Raw genomic sequence first — 22,919 nt, forward strand, 5'->3', positions numbered from 1 at the left:
TTATCTGCGGGGTGAATTTGTAACAATAAGAAAAGATGCTTATAATACAGTATTTAGAAGAGAAAGGATTAAAAACTATCAAATTATCTCAGCCATGTTTACAAAAAATTGAGAAAAAAATATGGGGATAAAATTCACCAGAATATTGACTACAGCTGATGACATGAAATGATTTTTGTTTTCATCTTTATGTTTTTTCTTTTCTTCAGATAATTACAATGAACATATATATTATAATCACATGTAAAAGTTATTTTTTTAGTTGACTCTGAGATTCCTGACAAAAAAAGGCAGAAAGGGAAACAATCATGAGTTACATGGTTTTTATTATGTGATGAAAGAACTTTCTCAGTTCTTCAAGGTAAACTTTTCCTTGATACTGAATCCCAAAAGAATGTTGAGTGATAGAATGTACAAATCTTGATAAAGGTCTTAGAGCGGATGCAGAAGGGGGGACTCCTTTTACTGTCTCATGACCCCCCCCCCCCAAGAGCAGCCAAAGACACAGCACTCACTATGGGCTAAAGTAGTGGGGATTAGCCAGGGGGGAACTTGCCTCCCACTAGGCTTCTGTCTCTTAATTCTGCATTTGGAATGTTGAAGTGGTTCTTTTGCCCATTGCAGTTATTCAAACAAAATGTGTGAGATAGGCCTAGCAGATGCAGACACAGCTCTCACCTCTTTTTTTCACACCTTGAGGATTGAATCACCACCAGTCCTGGAAATTTTTTTGAGTAATATAATTTGATTTCTCCCCCCTTTTCAGGTGTTGCTGCACTGGATTCCAACATATCTGGAAAAATCGGTCTACGTGCTGTCGTGTATTATTTCTGTACCACTGTCATTGCTGTAATTTTAGGTAAAATTTATTTCTGGATCCTTATTTTTCTGTATAATTGTGACTTTCCAGTTAAAAGTAGTTGGCTTTTAAAAATGCACACTTTTTTAAAATCAGAAAGTACAATTGTCAAACTACTATGAAGCTTTTTGGCTTGAAGTCAGCACAGCACATTTTATATGAACAATATAATACTGACTGAATTTCAGCCGTGGTACTGCTTATTAGTGTCTCTAGTAAGAAACAGAAAGAGGGTGACAGTTCTGTGCCATATCTACCTTATCAGGTAGAAAGAAATGAAGCCAAGATCTAATATAATCTTTAAACTTGATAATTAGTCTATAATAGTGGCTTTGAGTATAATTATAAAGTATTTCCAGAAAGACAGCATTTCATTACATTTCAAATTTCATGTAGTAGCCAGAGCTAACAGAGTCTTGCCAAGTATAAATTCCACTTGAAAGAGGGAGAATGTTCTAATGAGGGAATATGGTTGCTCTTACACCTTTGGCACTCTTTTGTGAAAAAAGTATGGTCCATCCTTCGGGACCTAGCGTAACATCTTAAGAAGGATGCCCGGAGTGGGAAGAGAGGAGTGTACTCAGATGTTGCAGCCAGTTTGACCCTTGCAGCTCTGCTTTAATGAACTGATAAAAGGTGATGAAGATGTGGTGACATTTTAGGGGTATTAGTCCAGGGGACTTAGGAGGGCCTGAACCCCGCCTTAACTCAAAGCTACATCTCCTCATGAGATTCCTGAGGGAGGCCAATGCAAAGAACAAAGCTGGGCTTATCTATTTTCTGCAACCCTGAGACGGAAGAGTGGACCACACCCATTCATTGCCCCTCTATTGCCCAGTGACTCCTCCCATTAGCAAAACTGACCCATTCAGCATCCTTAAGTCCCGCCCCCTTGGACTAGCATTTCTCCTTGGGAAGAGTGATAAAGGGCATGGGGCCTTTTCTTCTTCACTCCCCTCCAGTCAAACAACCTGGTCTTTCCTAAAACCTCCCACCTCTGCTTGAACACCTCAAGAGGAACCCATTACCTCCAGAGGCCAAAATGGGGCTTTCAGATGCTCTCCGTTTAGACATTTCTTCTTTACAATGAGAAGAACTATCTCTCCTTGGAACTCCTGTCCTCATTCCACCCCCTAAGAGTCACACGGAACAACACTTCCTGACCCAAATCCTTTTGTGGGTTACACAACAGCTTTCCAGATATTTGAAGGCTTGTGATATGAAAGGAAGATAAGGCTTATTCTGTATGAGCCTCAGAAAAATAAGCAGCAACTGTGGGTAAAAGTTACAGAAAGATGTTGAGTGAGTGCCCTGAGTTGGAAAATGAATTATTCTCACCCTAACCCCTGCCTAGGCTGATCTCATAAGCTAAAGAAAAGAAAAAAAGCGGATTCTCATCAGCAGGTGTTTCCAGAAGCAGTTCTGGAATGCAGCCCCTTCATTTTTTAAAAACACACATGAAGAGTTCTTTCTGCTTCATTTAGTTGGAAAAGTAATAAAGGCAACTGCTGAGGTCCCCACTGAGGCTTGTTGTTTTGGCTGGACCTCAGGGTCCCCATCCCAGTATTGCCCGGTACCACCAGGCCTATTGCTTCTAAAATGGATCCACGAGGGGTGTCAGGTGCCCTGGGAGGTTCTTAATGCTCTGTGGGTGCTATCTTTGGTCATAGGTATCGTGCTGGTGGTGAGCATCAAGCCTGGTGTCACCCAGAAAGTGAATGAAATTGACAGGACAGGCAGCAGCCCTGAAGTCAGTTCAGTGGATGCCATGTTAGACCTGATCAGGTGAGTGTCTGGCCAGCAGGTGGCTTCATAGGCATGCGACCTATGTGGTCGCACAGGGCCCCATACTTGGTTTAATGCTCTGCTGTTGCTGTCTTGAAATTTTTAATAATTTTTGAATTATTATACATGTTCATTTTGCCCTGGACCCTGCAAATTACACAGCCAGTCATGCTTACCACGTCATGGTTCCGAGAGGGAATGGAAGGAACAGCGTTCTCTGTCAGGGTTTAGGATGGACAGAGATACCTAAAGTATACTTGTTGCGTTAAGATGCCGGGCTGTGTTAGGTGGTCAGTTCTGAAGCATACTTGAAGAAATACATTTATTAATTGTACAGGAGAAACCCTCTTATCTGAAGCAATCAGGGCTGGAGATTGGTCAGTTAATTAAAAAAAAACAGCATTTAAAGCAGAGAATCGTAAATATGCATTACATATTTTGTTTACACTTAAAACTTAAATGCATTTATTTGCCAATTTTTTTATGTCGGGCCAAGGTCTTCTCTTAGAGTGTGTCAGTTGATTTTTCATATTCCTGTTGCCTAGGCTGCCTTTACAAACGCATCATCTGCAATTTCCAGATTCAGTTTCCATGAAGTGGAGAAACAAAACCCTTAGAAATAGCAAAGAAAGCTGAGTGCCGAGTTCTTCCGGTTGTTTTTTATTTCAATTGTCTTTCCTTACCTAATGCAACCACAGAAGTTTTACTCACTTGCCTCGATTGAGTTTCCAGGCATTCCAACTTAGTTTTTTTTTTTTTTTTTTTTTTTGCAGTACGCGGGCCTCTCACTGCTGTGGCCTCTCCCATTGGCGGAGCCCAGACTCCGGATGCACAGGCCCAGCGGCTATGGCTCACGGGCCTAGCCGCTCCGCGGCATGTGGGATCTTCCCGGACCGGGGCACGAACCCGCGTCCCCTTCATCAGCAGGCAGACTCTCAACCACTGCGCCACCAGGGAAGCCCCCAGCTTAGTTTTTACGGAAACTGCTCCTTCCTTTTCACACTTATAATGCATTGATTTACATAATTTTTAATTCAATAATGATTATTTGCAACTGGCATAAAGAATTTGGGAACAAGTGTAGTGGACTCTCATTATCAATGAAAACAGAAATGTGGAAAATATTAAAGAAGTCTCTTAACTGTGCATGTCTACCTGCCAGTGTGAATTTCACCAAGGACAGCAGGCATGTCAGCTACTCGGTGAATCAGTTAAGCATGACAGGTGGTTAGGAGAGCTTTCTATCTATCCCTGGTTGAAGCTCAGCAGGGAAAAATAAGTCTTAATACAAGGAAGTATTATGTAAAGGAGAGGCCAGAAGAGAAACCAGAGTACTAATTCTATCGCATAATCATTTCCATCAAAGTATTGGGTATGACCAAAAAAACCCCAAAAAAACAAAACAAAACACTTTTGCCTTGGGCTTCCCTGGCGGCGCAGTGGTTGAGAGTCCACCTGCTGATGCAGGGGACACGGGTTCGTGCCCCGGTCCGGGAAGATCCCACATGCCGCGGAGCGGCTGGGCCCGTGAGCCATGGCCGCTGAGCCTGCGCGTCCGGAGCCTGTGCTCCGCAACGGGAGAGGCCACAACAGTGAGAGGCCAGCGTACCGCAAAAACGAAACAAAACACTTTTGCCTTAATGTAATACTGCTTGTCCTGTCTCCAACAGGAATATGTTCCCTGAGAACCTCGTCCAAGCCTGTTTTCAGCAGGTAAGAATAATGACTTTTGCCCTCAAGTTGCTCCCCTCTTCCCCCTTGCCAATTAAGATTTTTTTCCTGCTATGACCCAAGAAATGGAATTAGCCCGTCAAAAATGACAGGAAATGCACCTGTGAATGGAGGAATATCAGGTGACCTATTTCGTAACCCTAGTATTTCCAGGCACAGTGACATGCCTGTTGTAGCTCCTCCGTTTTCCCTTAGGCTTTTTTTTCTTTCCTCCAAAAGGGCTCAACTGGAGCAAGTCAGGAACCTGTCAAATAATGAGTGTTTTAAAATGTGGCTTCTAGTACCTATTTTTGGAGAACCACATTATATTTGTGAAGAAACTTAGACTATCTACAGATATAATGCAGTTAGAAAAGTAGCCCTCCACCTCTTCTTTCCTTTCCCTCCCATGGTGGGAAATCAGTATCTGACCCACATGGGTGGTTAGTGTTCCTGGCATTTGGTCTTTTCTTTCATCTTTACATGCCCATTGCTGGCACTCTACAGAGCAATATAACAAAGCCAAGATTTTTTTCCTTTAGGAAGTTTAACAATCTCTTCACTCCATTTCCTGTAAGGCTTTTTCCCTTGTTTATCTATGCACTTTAAGACAGCTGAGTCTATCACAAGCTGCTGAATTCATTTACATAATTACAGGAACACAGACCTCTGTGTAGACCAATAAAAATGGCAATTAAATTGCTCCCTGCCGACCTCCAAGAGGTACAGAACCACCTCTATTTAGGGAGTGCCTTTGCAATTCAGCCACAGTGGTCATTTGTAAGGTTCCTGGTGTTGGCAGAGCCTCGTAAGAGTGACATTTATGCCTGGCGTGATGATATACTAGCTCTTTCTTAAACATCTCTGCTGAAGTCCAGCAGAATCAAACAGGGCTGAAGAAATTCAACAGAAATCTCACTCACGTAATAGCCCTAAAGGGACTATTGACTTTGGAACAACCGTATAGTTGTGGATGTTTGTTAAAGTCATGGTGACTACATTTATCCAAATGATGAGGTTTTGTTTTTCCAGATTAAAAATAATAAATGAATGAATAAATAAACAGAAACAAAAATGATTCATAGGATTCCTATAGAGTCTGTCTGGTAAAGCAACTACAAATAAAACCCATGCTTTCTTTCACATTATTGCTCCATTAATTGGTCCCTTATTACAGAAGTTAGAGAGCATTTTGACACCATTGAATGGTGGCTGTGGAGGTCAGGAGGCTGGATTTCTCAATTCCATTTTTGCTTCCAAAGCCTCATGGGAGGTACCATCCAAACCTGAAGCCAACAGAGGCCTCGGAGGTGGAACCTTTCAGTGATACTTGTCTGGCCAAAGTAATACTCCTTTAGCCTCAGAAGCTTAAAAAAAAAATCTCTTTTTGTTTGTTTCTTTGACCTTTTTTCCCCTCCAACGTGCAGTACAAAACCACACGTGAAGAAGTGAGACGTCCCGATGAGCCAGGGACTAACAGGACGGAGGTGTCTGTCACAGCCATCATGACAACTGCTATTTCCAAGGTACCATTTCCATCCTGTTGTTTGCTCCCTTCCCTGGTAGGCGGTGCCGAGCCATGAGTGAGCAGGAGATGGAAATAAGTAGATCCTCATTGTTCGCAGATGCCACGTTTGTGAATTCACCTACTCACATTCACAGACACACAAAGAGTGGTGAAAGTTTTAAGTTGCCCAATGCACATGTTCCCCGCTGAGGCTGAACAAGGCTACGCTCAGCCTTCTTGGTTCAGCTCTTACACGGTAAATAAGTGTCCTTTGTGCGGTGTGTTTATGCCACATTTTTCACATTTTTGTACTCTGTCTTGGTGATTTCGCTGTTTGAAATGTCCCCCAAGCATCATGCTGCAGTGCTGTCTAGTTAGTTTTCCCAAAGGCAGGCAGGCTGATGTGCCATATGGGAAAATACATGTGTTAGATAAGTTTCATTCAGACATGAGTTAAAGTGTGTTGGCTGTGAGTTCAATGTTAACAACTAAATAATATATATTAAATAAGGTGTCTTTGAACTGAAACACAGAGAAAACAAGGTTTTATGTTGATTATTTGGCAAAAATGTTGTGACTGTGGATTCCCAGAAACCTAATCCTATATTTCCCCTAGGAACATTGATTCAATATTCACTAATTCAGTGTTCACAGCCACTTTATAGAGTGTCACTTCTGAGAATAATGAGAAGCAACTGAACCACGCAGAGAAAAGAATGAGCCCTCTCACTTCTGTATCTCTGCCACCCAGAGTTGAGTTGGGCACCTCTGGGAACTATGTTAGATTTGCAAGACTACTTAAACTGCAGGCCTACAGTTCCTTATCTGAAACTCTTTGCCCATATTTGATACTGAGTTCAGAGCTTTTCACTTTAGAAGGTCCAGGTGGTGTATGTACTATATGTTATACAGCATCCTTAAGTGGAATTGACAATAACATTCTAGAATCAAGCACATCAGTATTTCTGCAACTAACTTGTGAATGTTCTACCAAGTAAGAAAAATAGGCTATATGTAGCCTCATCTCAGTTCGGGATAGGTTTTGCCACCAAGAGTTTGCCATAAATTTATCAATGAAATCAACAGGCTTTGAGAACTTTGGGGATTTCGGCATTGGAGATTAGATCGTGTGGGCCTAAAGTAGTATATCTGTAGTCCTGTAGCTCGCTCCTGAAGGTACTGTGCCTTCACACAGAAAGGAAAGATTTAAGGAAAAAAGAAATACTCAGTAGACTTAAGAGTTCAGGTTAAGTAGGCCACAGTTAGCTCCCTCTTTCTTCCTACAGAAAGCCCTCCATGACCTAGCTCCTCCCTGGTTTCCCAGCTTATTTCTTGGTGAGCCCAATCTATTCTATCCAGATCCACCTCCTCAATTAGTTTCTATTCCTGCTTTTTGATATGGTTCCATAAAGATTTTCTGAGCACCCTCCATGAGCCAAGCCCTGCTGGGCATTGGGATTACAGTAGAGAAAAGACAGATGTGACTTATGCCCTCATGTGAAGAGTGATGAATATTAAAACAGGGAAGAATAGGGTACTCTGGGGCATTCAGCAGGGAGGTTTAAATTAGTGTGGGGTCCATCAAGGATGAGTAGGAATTATTCAAGCAGGGTACAGGGACCTGGTGCGTGATGACTTTTGCCTTTCCTTACATTTTTCTGGACTGTGCTTTCATCTCCTGGCTGCCTACTGCTCAGGCCTAGCTTTCCCTAACCTCACAGCCCTCATTCATGTCCCCAGTCTCCATATGATGTCTGTAACTCATAGCTTGGCTGTGCAGCTAATTACACACCACCTTGCTATCATTGGCTCCCGTTTCTCACAGTTAGTCTTGTCTATCCAGCTGCATTTTAAGACTTTATGCTGTAGCCAATGCAGTTAGCACACTAACTGCTCAATAAATATGTTTGATCATGTCAGATCATAAGTAAGAAATAATCGGTACCCCAGTGGCTCGTCCACGTAATTCTTTGTAAACCTGGTTTGCACCACTCAGAATATGTTATCTCCCTGTGAAATCTCTCAGTAAATCTCAGCTGCACAACGCAGATTGAGTTATCTCTCGGTATATCTCGTGCTCTTCTTACCCAGCATAAAACAAAGACATGGTTCACAGTAGTATATGTCTGGTTAATTTTTATGTCTCTAAAATCCTATTGGTCATCCAGGATTAGAGGCAGAAAAGAATATTCCTGTGTTCATTATCAGGATAAAACAGATAGTAAAGTGTCCTAAAAATGTCCACACTGGTAAATATTTTGAGCTTCCTGCATTATTAATCTGTATCTTTTTATGCAGACTCCAAATGTAACTGGTAGTTAAAATAACCCTGAAAAGTGCCTTGATTCTAAAGTTCTTATTAAAAATTTAAAACACCCCAGAATAAGAAATCTTCAAAAGAAATATTCAAATATGGATTTGTTGAAAGAAAGGAAAAAAGACACACTTTAAACTTCAGTGGCAGAGGGTGGGGGGCAGTAAAATTTGACCCACGCGTAGGTGTTTGTGTTTTTAATTATGTTTCCCAAAGTTGTTGATCCAGAGTTCTTGCTAGAGCCACTGGTTTGTTTGGCTATCATATCTTTCTGTTTCAGGGTCTATGCATTCTAACAAGATTGTACTCATGCATCAATGTATTTTCTTGGTTTTGATCCACAGAACAGAACAAAGGAATACAAAGTCATAGGCATGTATTCAGACGGCATAAATGTCCTGGGCTTGATTGTCTTTTGCCTCGTCTTTGGAATTGTCATTGGAAAAATGGGAGAAAGGGGACAGATTCTGGTGGATTTCTTCAATGCTCTGAGTGATGCAACCATGAAAATCGTTCAAATCATTATGTGGTGAGCACACGCCGGTTAATGCCATCTTGCTTCCCCTGACCCTTCAAAATTAGCATGAAGAGATTTATGTTTCTCAGTTGACCTCACCTTAGAAGAGGGTATCCAGACACTGGAGTATTAAATAATTCCATGTATTACTTAGGACTTAGGTCACTAACAGAAGTCTAGATATCAGCCATTGTCTTTTCTACCAAAGTCCTTGATCATCTTGCAACCAAGCAACATTTATGTAAGCAATAACTCTTAAAGGAGTGATTTGAAAGAGTTTCCTGCACATCAGAACACAGGTGCTTTCCTTCCCAGGCCCCAGGCAGAAGGGATATTCAGAATATTTACAGTTGGTACGACATGGGCCCTAACACATCCAAATAAAAGCTGCCATTGGTGAGCATAGCAGTGGCACCACCTGAGTATCTGCCCTGTCCCTAGAGATGCCAAAAAGTCCACCTTTCCTAGGAGACCTCTGCCCCGCTTATCTCATAGCAAGTTGGTTCAAAGTATAGACATTGACAGTGACATTTCAGTCACTTAATCCTGCTGAACCTCAGCTTCATCATATGTAAAAAAGGATAATAAGGTCTGCCGCTAGAGCTGGGAGAAGTACATTAAGTGAAATGGTGCATGTAAAATTCTTAACCCAACACAAAGCACGTAATGACAGCTCCACAAACAGAGCTATTATGATGACTTGCACGACTAGTTCTACTGCTCTGTTGCTGATACCACTACCTGGGAAACAAGACAACCATGTCCAGAAAGAGCCTAGTGGCCATATTTGGACGGTCAAGCTAAGGAGAGATCTGCAGATGTGACAGTAGGCAGGGTGTTTGTGTACCAGAAGCAAGGCATGGGGTATGTACCAATTTAACCACACCTTCTAACCAAGTGTACCCCTTACAGTAGCTTAGGTGGGTAGAAGTTAAGGTGCACAGGGGTGCTGAAACCTGGTGCCAATGTGGTCCAGCAGGGCTGAAAGTGAGACCTTAGCTTCACTGTGGACTCCCAGCTGAGGGCACATGCCAAGCCCAGGTGCATGCCCTGGCTTGTTTCTTCCCCAGCATTCCCACCCTGAGAAAATACTTGATGACAGAAGTGAGTCTTTCTTATGTTTACTTTCTAGCTACATGCCAGTTGGTATTTTGTTCCTGATTGCTGGGAAGATCATAGAAGTCGAAGACTGGGAAATATTCCGCAAGCTGGGCCTTTACATGGCCACTGTCCTGAGTGGGTATGTCAGACTCGAGGGAAGAAACAGAAACATCATTTGAGCCAGTGGATTTCTGCTGAGAGCCTGGGTTTCAGTTGGTTAAAATTGGCTTCTCTCCCACGTGCAGGGAAAGATGGGGTTCAGAGATAAGAGAGCAGCAGGGAGGAGGGCTGCCCTTTAACGGCTGAACTGGAGGTGGATCACACTGTGCTAATTTCCAGATCTTGGCAGAACAGCCTGGACCATGCTTTGTCACTGCCTTTATTAGTTGTCTTAAAACAAGAGAAAACCCCACTGGTGGCCTCTCTTGGTCTGCTCCTGGCCTTAACTTCTTCAAGGATGTAAACCAACCAAACCAATAAGAACAGGCCCCACGTACCCCGAGTCTGAAAGAAATTAAGCAGGGCCTAAATTAAGTCAGACTGGAGCAAGGAGGAGTGGGATGGCTGGTTGGTTCCACTCCTGTTGGTGGGGCTGGTAGGCACAGTCACAGCCTGCATCATTGGAGAGGGTGCTAGGAGAATCTTTAGATTGGTAGGAACTGTGCGAAGCAGGAGGGCAGTAGGAGACAGGTTGTGTGCATATTTATTGTAGCCCACTTATTGGTTCTTGAGGGGAGATGTGGTGGGATAGGTTATGAGTGGTGTGCCCAGATATCTAGCCGGGGGCAGGATACATCACATGTGCTAAGAAATGTGGACCAAGGGAATGACTAAACATCATCAACTTGACTCCCATAGGTCCTTGCCCCCAAACACCCAACTGGAGCAATCAGCTCACCTATTGGAACTCAGATGCACTGGGGACTTTCCACGGCACAGCATTTGGTTCTTAATCTGTGTGTACCAAAAGCATAGCCCTGCTGGTCAATGGAGAAGAAAGCCAGAATCAAATCCCAGGGCCCCAGTAGTAATGGAGGTGGGACCATGCACCTTACTGGAGGCCAGGGGCTGTGTCCAGGTCACGGTGTGGCTGAGGTTTATGATGCTGAGCTACTTCAGAATGGGGTTCTGCTGGTTTCTGCTCTATTGACCTATCTAGGTTTCTAACAGAAAACGAAGTCAGTTTCTCATAGTTCTAAGCCACAGGCTTTCTGTCTATAAGATCCTCTTTCCTGACCTCCAGGATCTGTATTTTCCATGACCATTTCTTATTATTTCAGCTTCACATAACTGATCTGTAAACTCTAAGCTCCCACTTACATGGCATCTGCTCAATCAGTCTCATTTCTTAAGCCCCCTGGCAAGGAATAGTTTGGAAGGTAGGAATGACAAAGAAAAGAGGGTCAGTCCTGAAGTATGACTGTGGAAAAGCAGGGATTACTTCCTCCTTATTGCACCCTGATTCTCCTCTTAGGTGGTGGGTGCCATCCAGCCAGACAGTGGCGTGGCCCAGGCTGAGTGCTGTGGTAAGGGCTATAATACTATTGGCCACAGAGTCACCAAGGAGGGAAAGGTCAGCTTGACCTGGGAAGGTGAAGGAAGGCTTCCCAGAGGAGGGGCAAGTTTTGCTGAGTCTTAGAGGAGGAATAAGAATTCAACAGCAGAAGGAAGTGAAAGCACGTTAACACGTATAGCAGGAAGCGCAGGTACAGGGCTCAGCAGCATGACACAGCTTGTTCTGTGAGCTCCTAAACATGGGCTCAGCTACTGGCTTAGCCATTAACTTTGACAAGATATTTGATTTGCTGAGTCTCTTCTTCCTCATATGTGCACTGGAGACATATATTCCTGTCCTCTTTTTCATATTCTCATTGGGTCATTATGAAAGTTGAATGATATATCACGAGTAAAACTGCTGTTTGAAAAAAAGAAGTAGTATGAAAGAATGATATCATCTATGAACCTGTTTCTCTCCTGTTTACAGGCTTGCAATCCACTCCATTGTAATTCTCCCACTGCTATATTTTCTAATTGTACGAAAGAACCCTTTCCGATTCGCCATGGGAATGGCCCAGGCTCTTCTGACAGCTGTCATGATCTCCTCCAGGTAAATAGAAGAGGGGTGTCTGGAAGAAGTCTGTGAACCAAGCCTTAGCAACTCTCACCTCACCTGATGAAGCACTGGCTGCAGCTGGTGGGTTTTGTAGCTGCCTTTAATTTGAGAAACGAAGTCCATAGTCTCTGCCCATGTCCTTACACATATTCCCTCACCTACTGGATATTTCCTGCCCTCTTGGCAGAGCCTGCAGCCCGGAAGGGGTTATAGTGTAGCTGGGGGCAGTGGCAAGCACAGCGCCTTCTGATTCCTGGACCTGCCAAAAGTGCCATCATGCTTTGAGATCTCGGTTTAGTTTTTGGAACAGAGGTATCTCTTCAGGCAGGGATCGAGGACCAGCATTCCTAGACCATCAGTTCCTTTCTCTTTTATCACACAGTTCAGCAACACTGCCAGTCACTTTCCGCTGTGCTGAAGAGAAGAACCGGGTGGACAAGAGGATCACTAGATTTGTGTTACCCGTTGGTGCTACAATCAACATGGATGGGACTGCACTCTATGAAGCAGTGGCAGCTGTGTTTATTGCACAGTTGAATGACTTGGACTTGAGCATTGGGCAGATTGTCACTATCAGGTGGGGCATGAAATCACACTCCTTTTCATTTCTGTTACTGGAATTGCCTCAAGTGAAAATCATCTGTGAAGGGAGATCAAGGATGGTCCAGTGATAGGATGATTTTCTTGGTCTACAAAGTCCCTTCCCAAGATTAAGCACAACTGTATTACAAGTAGTGGGATCGTGGTACATAAAACTGCTTCAGGTCTGGATAGCCAAAGGCATCCCTGTGTTCTCAGTCCAGTGCACCCACTAGGTGCTAGGCACAGAGTAGGTACCAAGGACTCAAGGTGGAATAAGGACCAGTCCCTGCTTTCAAGGGGTTCCTGGTAGAAAGGTAAGGTATGAAGATATCTAAATAAGTGCTGAGTGGTATGGTAAAGGCTATAATAGAGGTCTGAGTTGAGGGGGCACAAAGGGAACTGAAGAAGAAAGGGTTGGCTCTACCTGGGAAGGCGAGGAAAGGCTTCCTGGAAGAAGGGAACGTTTAGCTAAGTCTTAGAAGAGGAATAAGAATTTAGTAGTAGAAGGAAGGAAGCTAAAAGCATTTTGGAAAAAGGAATAGCATTAACAGGGGTCTTGATGTAACTATGGCCTAGTTACAGAGTACAGATTATTTGGTATGGTTGACATAAAGAGTACAATGTGAAGGCAGGGATCATATCCTGAAGGGCTTTGTGTGAGGAGCTCATGGAAGGGTCTTAGACAGTCTTTCATATTATGGACAGATTTGCATTTTAGAGAGGTAACTGGTAATATGGTGGATGGCCCCAGTGGGGGCAGGAACCATAAGCTAGAAGACCATTTAGAAGACTATTGCAAGTAAGGTATGAAAAGGCCTACATTAAGGTACTGACACGGGGGATGGAGAAGAGCTAATGAATTCAAGAGGCATTTACTGGATTCAGAGTGAGGGACAGAGGAAGGCTAAGATGACCCCCAGGATTGGTGGATGGTTCTGGATTGATGGATGGTGCTTACCAGAACAGGGACTAGTATAAGAGAAGCAAGTAGAGGTGGGAAGGTAAAGAGATTACACTTTTTGACACATTGAATTTGAAATGCCTTTAAGACATGCAGGTGGAAATATGCGGTGAGAAATGTGGTCACAACTGCAGATACAGAAGTCAGAGTCATCAGCTTGATGGTGCTCATCAAGCATGTGGGTCGTGAGTCAGTTATGTATTTGACCATGATTGGCTGTGACCTTGACCAAGTTACTCGAATTCTCTAAGCTTCTGTTTCTCACCTGTATAAATGAGGATAATAATAGTACCTACATTTTATGCTAGTGATAATTAAGTCAGATGATGCATATAAAATGCTTAGAACAGTGCCTACATCCTGAGCACTCAGTAAATGTTGGGAATGGATGACATTACGTAGGGAGAGTTTGTAGAGAAGAGAAAAAGACGAAGGACTGAGCCCTAGAAAAGCCTGATATTAGAGGCAGGCAGAAAGGGGAAAACCCAACAGGAGAATGAGGAGGAATAGAAAGGTAGTAGGAGAGCCATGAAACCATGGTGTCATGGAAACCCAGAGAAGAGAGATTTTCAAGGATGAAATGGTCAACAGAGTAAAATCTTGCAGAGGATTGTAGTCAAATGAAGACTGAAATTGTCTGCCCAAGTAGATGGTGAAAACGTCATTAGCGAATTTTTAAAAAATTTATTTATTTATTTTTGGCTGCGTTGGGTCTTCGTTGCTGCTCGCAGGCTTTCTCTAGTTGCGGCGAGTGGAGCCTACTCTTCGTTGTGGTGCACGGGCTTCTCATTGCAGTGGCTTCTCTTGTTGCGGAGCATAGGCTCTAGGTGTGTGGGCTTCAGTAGTTGTGGCGCGCGGTCTCAGTAGTTGTGGTGCACAGGCTTAGTTGCTCCACGGCATGTGGGATCTTCCTGGACCAGGGCTCGAACCCATGTCCCCTGCATTGGCAGGCGGATTCTTAACAATTGCACCACCAGGGAAGTCCTCATTAGTGAGTTTTGCCAGAGATGTTTCTCTGGAATAGCACTGTTCAATATCGTAGCCATTAGCCACACACACAAATTGGACAAAGCAGACAGCGAAGGTTCTGTCATTGTAGAAATAGATGCCATCATAGTGGAAAACTCTACTGGACAGTGCTGCTTTGAAGTAGTGGGTTGGGATTAGAGTTAATCCTGAGACTTCAGTTTAGAGTAGAAGTTTAAGACTAAACCGGGTCCCCAGGCCTACACACAGTTGAATCCGAACCTTTCAGAGCTAATTCACTCTTGCATCCTCAGCACTTGACATAGGCATAAATCCCAGGCATAAAGTAAGTTCTTGCAGCATTCTAATGCAGTAAATTTTTAAATCTTCCCAACCCTAAGTCATAAAGTATGTACTGCAGTTTGCTTGAAATTAACTGAAGACAAGTACAAACTAGACCATTTGGCACACCAGCCAGGAAGCTATACCAGTGCCTCCTGATCTGTAAAATGTATTAGTGGCTATGGAAGCTAGACCCCAAGGAGCATGGATAAAATTTTGTAATTTGAGTAGCAGCGAGTATGTTAAAATTGAAACCCTGAATCATGCCTGAGAAAGTTCCACAACAACTGTAGTTCCAGCAGTTGTTACTTTTACAAGTAACAAGTGCCTTTTCCCACCTCCCTCACCACAGCCTGTGGAACCCAGTCTGTGCTTAACTTATTTCCAAGGAGTGGTTGTATGAGGTACCAGTTCTTTTGGGTATTTGCCATTTGGGGGATGAATTCCCTTCCTCTGCCTCAGTCATAAGTTTCCTAGATGTTTCTAACCCTTTTTCTTTTTTTTTTTTTAACCTCACTGCTAGAGAAATAAACTTTGGGCCTAGAGACTAAATAATCAATTCACATGAAAAACCTCTCTCCCTGCTCTGGTGTATTCTTTTTTTTTTTTTTTTAATTTATTTATTTTATTAATTTATTTATTTTGGCTGCATTGGGTCTTCGTTGCCACACGCGGGCTTTCTCTAGTTGCGGCGAGCAGGGGCTACTCTTCGTTGTGCTGCACAGGCTTCTCATTGCGGTGGCTTCTCTTGTTTCAGAGCATGGGCTCCAGAATGCAGGCTCAGTAGTTGTGGCACAGAGGCTTAGTTGCTCCGTGGCATGTGGGATCTTCCTGGACCAGGGCTCAAACCCGTGTCCCCCGCATTGGCAGGTGGATTCTTAACCACTGTGCCACCAAGGAAGCCCCTCTGGTGTATTCTTAAATCATACTTGCTGATAACTACTGGCCCAGAGCAAGTAACAACAACTGTGAGGCCCAGAGTAATCATTGACTTAAAAAATCCTCTGGCTCTACCTGGGAGAGAATCAAGTAATAAGTGTTTTTTTTTTTTTCAATTTTACAAGTTACAGTTGTGGCTCATGTGGTTGATGGTTACAGAGATTTTTGGATCCATAGTTTATCTCTTTCTGTGGTCCTTTTGGACTGGATATCAAAGAAACCATCCACCTAAAACATTCCCTTTTGTGGTTTTATCAAAATATTCACTTATCAAAGGTTACAACTGATTGAAAATGGGATAAAGTTTCTTATAACAAAAGATAATTATGGGATTTGGGGCCTAGAAAGAGCGTAGAGGGAAAAAGTAGCAGCAGTAGTAACAGTAGATGTTTTTATGATAATTTTAATAGTAATACTAGCAGCAGTAGTAGTTGTAACAGCTGCTGACGTAGCAAAATGGCATCAGTTTTAAGCATCTACTACATCCAGGTGCTATACTTGATGCCTTACATATAATACCTCATCTAATCTTAACAGCAGCCCTGCAAAGCAGACATATTCTCCCCATCTTACAGGCAAGAAATTGAGACTCAGAGAAGTAACTTGCCTAAGGACACACCGTTAGTAAAACAGCAGAGCTGGATCTGTCTGCCTCTAAAACCTGTGCTCACTCTAGCTCACGACTCAGTCCCCAACCTGTATGGAGAGCTGAGTTTTAAATGGCCTGACCTAAAACTAGATCTCAGTGCTAGGAAAGAACTTTCTACCAATGATTATTGTGTTTTCTTCTGTGAAACCCTCTTAAGTCAAAGTGGGGTATGTTCAAGAAGAAGAAGTAGGTTTTTTATATTTTTACCCCCATCTGAAGATTTATAGTTCCAAGTTTCAGACCTAAGCCAGGCAAATGGCTGCAGTTTAATCAGCAAGGTCAAGGCTCAAGGGCAGAGTTTTCTTTGACTAAATGGATTTTGAGTTTCAAGCCCAGCCTCAATCCATAGGGACATGGTTAACTGTGATGTGTTGGGTCTTCCAAGAGGGATCAGTGGGTATGGACACAAATCACTTCTGACAAAGAAAACCCACTGATGCATTCACTTTAAATGTTTTCGACCACTGACATAAACTTAGGTTTTCCAAAGACTACTTAAGTCAGAACAGATCTAAAGGATTATGCAAGCCTGAAACTTTTAGAGGAATTGGGACAGCCCCAGAAATCTCTAATTAACTGTAAGTTGGTGGTCACAGCCACTGAAGGAAACCACACTTGTCAAAGAACTCTGGCCTGTGTTTGAGCGTGCCCTCAGAGACCACCTGTGACACATCACTAGGCAGATGAATGAACAGTAGAATCAGCTTGGTGAGAACTCTGAGGCTTTTTTAGCCCACAGAGTATAGATTTGTAGATCGAATCAGGGATTCTTTTAGTTTAAATTGACAGTGTCTCCATCTTCAGCTTTAAATCCAATGGCATCCTTGGCCCAAGGATGAGAAGGTGTATCCAGAAAATATAGGGGTCCCCTCAAGCTCATTCAAATCCAGGGACATTTCAGGGCAGGGCAAACCCTTGTTTTCTCCAAAATGACCAGATTTAAATCAGGAAGATGTTGCTGATGAAAAACTGCACATTCCAAAGAGAAAAATCCCTATTGCCACATTTGATCTGCGCAAGAGGGATCTTTTTAAATACAAGGTAACGAAGTTCATTTGGCTGCCTCTCCTGGATTCCAGATCTTTCTTCCTTTTGCACAAAGTGCATCCACTGGCAAAAAGGAGCGGTCGGGAATAAACACTTGTACCTTGGACAGGAGTCACAGCTATTTCTCAACTCAGTGACCTAAAGGGCAGCTCCCAGAGAGGTCAAGAGACTTGTGATGTAAAAGAAAGTACATTGAAACCTGTTTGGCCAGTGCCTCATTCCTTTGCCTTCACCTGGAATACCCTTGCCCATCCACCCCCATCCCTACCCCTTCATCATCCTTCAAGGCAGTGTAAATTCCTGGCACACATTAGATGCTCAATAAATGATTGCCTGGGTGAATAGATGGAGGAAGGGAGGAAGAAAGCAGGTGGAGAGGTACTTGGCACTTGTTTAGGATGGACGGCTACATGGATGGGTGGATAAAGCCCTCCATTAACACCTCGATTGGTAAACTCTTGCCTTCCTGGTAAGTGTCTCTCTAGCTCATTTTTTGTGTGCCACTCACGCAGTTCCTCTCCACTTCCTCATGTTAGAATGACTTGCCATATCTCCCCCCTGGAAAAAGATCATGCTCTTCTCAGTCTTCCACAGCTGTCTAATGAGGCAGAGCTTGTGCCCAGCAGAGAACAGATTCTGACTGGCCAGTCTAGGGACAGAGCAGTAACAGCCAACAGGACTAACCGTTTTGGACCAGGGCCCTTGAAGGGAGAAATGGGTGTCTGACTCCTTTTGTGTTGGTGTGTTGTGTCTACAGTGTCACGGCCACAGCTGCCAGCATCGGAGCTGCCGGTGTGCCCCAGGCCGGCCTGGTGACCATGGTGATCGTGCTGAGTGCCGTGGGCCTGCCTGCTGAGGATGTCACCCTCATCATCGCTGTCGACTGGCTCCTGTGAGTTGGGATAAACACACTGCCTCTGGCGGATGGGAAGGCAGGCTTCCTAGCCATGCATAATCTAGCCATGCAGTCTGTCATCATTCTCCCCTCAGATTGCCTAATGAGCCATCTGTTGCTGCTTTAATTTCCCTCTGACCAGGCCGTCTGATAACATGCTTAAAAACTAACTCCTCATAACTGCAAGCAGTGATTTTATAAAGCTTGTGATCTCCGTTAACTCATTATACCTGGTAATGCTCAAGGTTAGGAGCTGGGTGTGGGATGAGATAAACATAAAATAATAAGGTGAAGAAGCTGGGCAAGGCCCCAGACATTCCAAACCCAATAGGCCACCCTAGCCTATCCCAGCATCATAGGTTCAGAACCACCTGGTTCAACGTCAGCCTACCTTCCCAAGATCGTCAGCACCATCAGGGCAGTAGCACAAGCAAAGGCTTTGGGATAAGACTAATTTGGATTTGAATCCTGGTTCAGTGTCTTACTGGCTCTTTGACCTTGAGCAAGTTCCTTAACCTCTCTGGGGGCCAGCTGCATTACCTATGAGATGGGAAAGGTTCTGTCTAGTTCATGGGGTTGGTATAAGGACTGAGTGAGCTAAAATGAGAGGAGTGTCCAGAACAGTGTCTGGCTGGCAGTATGTATTCAATTAACAGCAAGTTTAATTGTTATGATTAGAATGAGTTGGACCATTCAGGCCTGAACCAACAATTCATTCTCTCTCTCTCTAACAACAGACACACACACGCACACACCTACCTAAGGAACACAGCAGAACATCTGGGTAAGAACATGCCTTTTGTGACCCCCCCAAGGTTAAAGTTAGAATGAGCCTGGTTCCTGGCTTTAACCTTGATACCCACTCTGTGCAGTGGTCTTCCAGCATCTGGGTGTGGCTCTGTCCCCTGGCCATCAGGGGATAGTTTGCTCCATATTGAGCCTTCACTCAGAACCAGCCAGCTTTACTGGGGAGTACAGTGCTATGTAGTTTGCAAGTAGCAGCTGAAATAGTAGAAAGGGAAGCAGAAACATTCCATGTGGCTTTGAAGATACCATTACATCCCAGAAGGCAGAAGCTTCTGCACTTGGGAAGCTGCTATGGGGCCCCCTCAGCAGCTAGCTGGTTCTTCAAGGCCCAACTGAGGTGGCACCTTTCTTGCCAAGATACCCTACCATTGAGGCAGGTGCTTCAATTTTTCTTTCTAGTGGTGATGGTGGATTTGCACTTCTCTCCTTTCCCTGGTTCTTCCTGAAACACAAGTGACCTTCACTTCCAAGACATCCAGAGAAGTCAAAGGCCTGACCTGATCCACGGACAAGAAGACACTAGCTGGTCCACACCAGGGTCTAGTTCAATCCATGTTCTAAATAGCAGGAGGGCACCCAGAATGGACGTGTGTAAGCACGTGCGTAAGCGTTTTCTGTCCTGCAGGTGTAGCTTTCACAGTATTCATGTACACATTTCCTAGCAACAGTGCTCCAGCATCCAGGATGCCTCCTTCACCTACTCGGCTTCCTGCCACCAGCCTCTCCTCTGGGCTGTCTGGGGGGTACCACTGGCTGAGAGTGCCACAAGGAGTGAGCTTTTCCCAGGCTGGCTGGGGTTTTGACCCTGTGCTCAGTGGTGTCCCTGTTGGCTTGCTCATGGAGTGACCTTGTGTGGGAAAGAAAGGAGCACACCGGGGACACACACACCACCCACAAAACATCCAAGTTCTCTCATCTTAGCCAAAAGAAGGCTCAGAATTGCCCATAAGAAAGAGGTTGGGTGAAAGACTAATGAATCCTGACCCTCCCTCAGCTCCCCCCAAATATCTGTGAAGACAGATATTTCTTCACATTTCTTTGGGAGGAGAGGAGGGAATTTAGGGAGCTCAGTGCTGAATTCAGGAGATTCACTGTGACTGACGGGGACCCAGGGCAGCCTGTGTGCTCGTTCTGTGCCTTTACAAACCACCTCTGGCCCAGGCCTGTGAAGTGGAGAGCCTCTGGTCAGCCAGCCCTGGGGACAGCACTTTGTGCTTTGCTTAATTTGTAATTGAATTCCTTGGGTCCTTTCCCATCTCCAACTTGAAGGAAAATGAAATCCGGGCCTTCTGTCTGACTTCCTCTGTCCTCCCCAGGGATCGGTTCAGGACCATGGTGAATGTCCTCGGCGATGCATTCGGGACTGGCATCGTGGAGAAGCTCTCTAAGAAGGAGCTGGAGCAGATGGATGTTTCATCTGAGGTCAACATCGTGAACCCCTTTGCCTTGGAATCCACGACACTCGACAGTGAAGACTTGGACACCAAGAAGTCCTATGTCAACGGAGGCTTTGCCATCGACAAGTCCGACACCATCTCATTCACCCAGACCTCACAGTTCTAGGGCCGTGGCTTTGGAAAACTGGGAGTGGTGAAGGACCTCTCCAGGAGAGTCATCTCTTAGCAAATTCAAACATTAAGTAAGGAAAAGAAAAACACTAACAGCCAACTGTACATTTGATTTGATATACAGACCTCTGGATTATTTTCTATATTTGGATTCACAGCTTTTGCTCTCCAAGTTCTGGGATTTGGGGGTGGGGTAAGATGAGAGAAAATTGATTGAAAGGAAAGCTGTATTATCTGGAATTTTTAAATCCTGTGGGAGACAGAGTTAGGAAGTATTTAAAGTAGTAACTGTTTTAATTAGGTAATATCAATAGATGTGAAAGAGAAACTGCTTTCTCATGCACAGACCAGTGTTTTGGTTTTTTTAAAAAAATATTCTGTCATTACTCAGGCTTTATTGCCATGGATTTCCTTTGACCTCTCACATTTTTATAGATTATAATGCATCTAAACACCCCGCCCCCCCGCAAGTTAATGTGCCAAATTGTCCACTTTGAACTCATCTCAGGCCAATTTCAAAGAAACTACTCTGAAAGAAAACAGACCAGCATGGTTCTGCAGTAACAGTTTTAAGATGTATATGAGGTCTGGGGAGAAGAGAGAAGGGTTCTTTTTTTCAATGTACTGTATTGGGACGCTGGTAACTATTAACCCAGTGTTCAGTATAGAGCTAGATATATATATATATATATATATATATATATAAATATGTATATATTTATTATTTTCATATAGTTTGCCAGACAGAGATCACAATTGAACTGTCAACGTGAAATACAGAGCTCTCCTTGTACTTGAATAATAACTACAATTTCAATCCAGATCTGCTTTGGGGCTTAATCAGAACCCCTCTCTCATAAGCATAAGAATGAGAAATCATGTTGTTTGATCATTTCACGTTTGTGTATCAGCCCCAAAGCAGAGATGTTATTCTGGTGATACTCTGAGGTGGCATGGCCCACTCATTTACAACTTCCAGATTCTACTTCTGGGAGGGAATCCATATCAGCTCTATATAAGACTATATACAAAGTTGTCACTCATATAAGGTTGGATGTGTTTTTATCCAACTGGATGTGTTTAATATAATAATTATATTATCCAACTATAATTCTTCCAAAGTCAATTATACCTGCTTAAAAAGACAGTACTTTGCCCTTTCCTACCCACCAGGCCCAAACAACAATGGCAAGCTACCAGCTAAGTTGTATTTTAATATGGGTTTGATGGACTGAACAAGCCACATTGGCCAGAAAAGCACTGTCCCTACCCTAGATTCTTGCAGAGTAAATCCCACAACATGAGACATTGGTATCAGTGGTTCAGGGAAATTCTTCCGTTGTATGAAACTTGTGTCCTCCTCCAGGGAAGTTTGTTCTAACTAACTAGTAGTCTAGTAATCTTGGCCCCTGCTCATTAAAATCCGTTGCCTGTCATTCTTCTGCTCATTTGTGAAGACAGCATATTGAAGTCTGTGCTCGGCTCTCATCTTGTAAATAATGCTTACCATATACTTGTGTTTACACCGAGATCCAAAATAGTCCTGTTTCTGCAGTATTGCGTAGCCAATTTAAGCCTGTGCTTTTATATTTAAGAAACCAGAAACTGTGCCAAAGATCATGGAATAGTAAAACAAAATGCTCAGTATTGACCACCTGCACCTGAAATCTACAAGAGGATGATACCAAATGGTCATGTACACATAAATTATGGACCCATGATTCAATGTGAATTTTAACATGCAAATATTGTGTTGTTGTTTAGGAAGTAAATATAAATACAGTTGAATCAGTAATTTATCTTGGGCTGAATGGTTCTACCCCCTTGGCAGCCTGCTCTGATTTGAGGCACTGGAGTTGACAGCCATTCGTGAACTGCAGGTCATCCTTATTTTGGAGTGAGTTTGTAACCAGCCTCTTAACACACTGTGCTGTTAACTCATAAAAGAGAACAATGTTCCATTTCAGTCTCAATAAACATTTCCATCATTCTTTCTTTTCTGCCTTTTCCTTCCCTAATCTGTTCTTTTATCTCATGCACTCCGATGGGTGTGGGAAGGGAGAGACCTGGTCAGTTGATAGTCACACGTGAAACATCTCATTGCCCTAGTAATTCCAGAGACTGCAGGAGGCACAGGTTGTATCTTACACTCCTTAGCATATCTCGTCCCATACCCCCCAGGGCACATTACAATACTGAGCACGTAGTATTACTAAAAACAAACTGATATCTCATTGTAGTTTTGATTTGCATTTCT

General features: G+C 43.6%; 1 protein-coding gene across 1 annotated transcript in view; it reads left to right on the forward strand.

The window, feature by feature from the left end:
• The window catches only part of SLC1A1 (solute carrier family 1 member 1), a 62,799-nt gene extending 40,135 nt beyond the window's left edge, over nt 1-22,664 (forward strand). The window contains exons 3-12 of the mRNA XM_067744284.1: nt 767-859; nt 2,530-2,644; nt 4,315-4,357; nt 5,782-5,880; nt 8,520-8,704; nt 9,825-9,932; nt 11,778-11,900; nt 12,289-12,483; nt 18,150-18,284; nt 20,411-22,664. Coding sequence (XP_067600385.1) covers nt 767-859; nt 2,530-2,644; nt 4,315-4,357; nt 5,782-5,880; nt 8,520-8,704; nt 9,825-9,932; nt 11,778-11,900; nt 12,289-12,483; nt 18,150-18,284; nt 20,411-20,657 — 1,343 coding nt within the window. The 3' untranslated portion in view covers nt 20,658-22,664. The remainder of the gene's footprint in view (nt 1-766; nt 860-2,529; nt 2,645-4,314; nt 4,358-5,781; nt 5,881-8,519; nt 8,705-9,824; nt 9,933-11,777; nt 11,901-12,288; nt 12,484-18,149; nt 18,285-20,410) is intronic.
• The last annotated feature ends 255 nt before the right edge of the window (nt 22,665-22,919 follow it).

The sequence above is a fragment of the Pseudorca crassidens genome, chromosome 7 (genome assembly GCF_039906515.1).
Source record: "Pseudorca crassidens isolate mPseCra1 chromosome 7, mPseCra1.hap1, whole genome shotgun sequence".
Lineage (NCBI taxonomy): Eukaryota > Metazoa > Chordata > Mammalia > Artiodactyla > Delphinidae > Pseudorca > Pseudorca crassidens.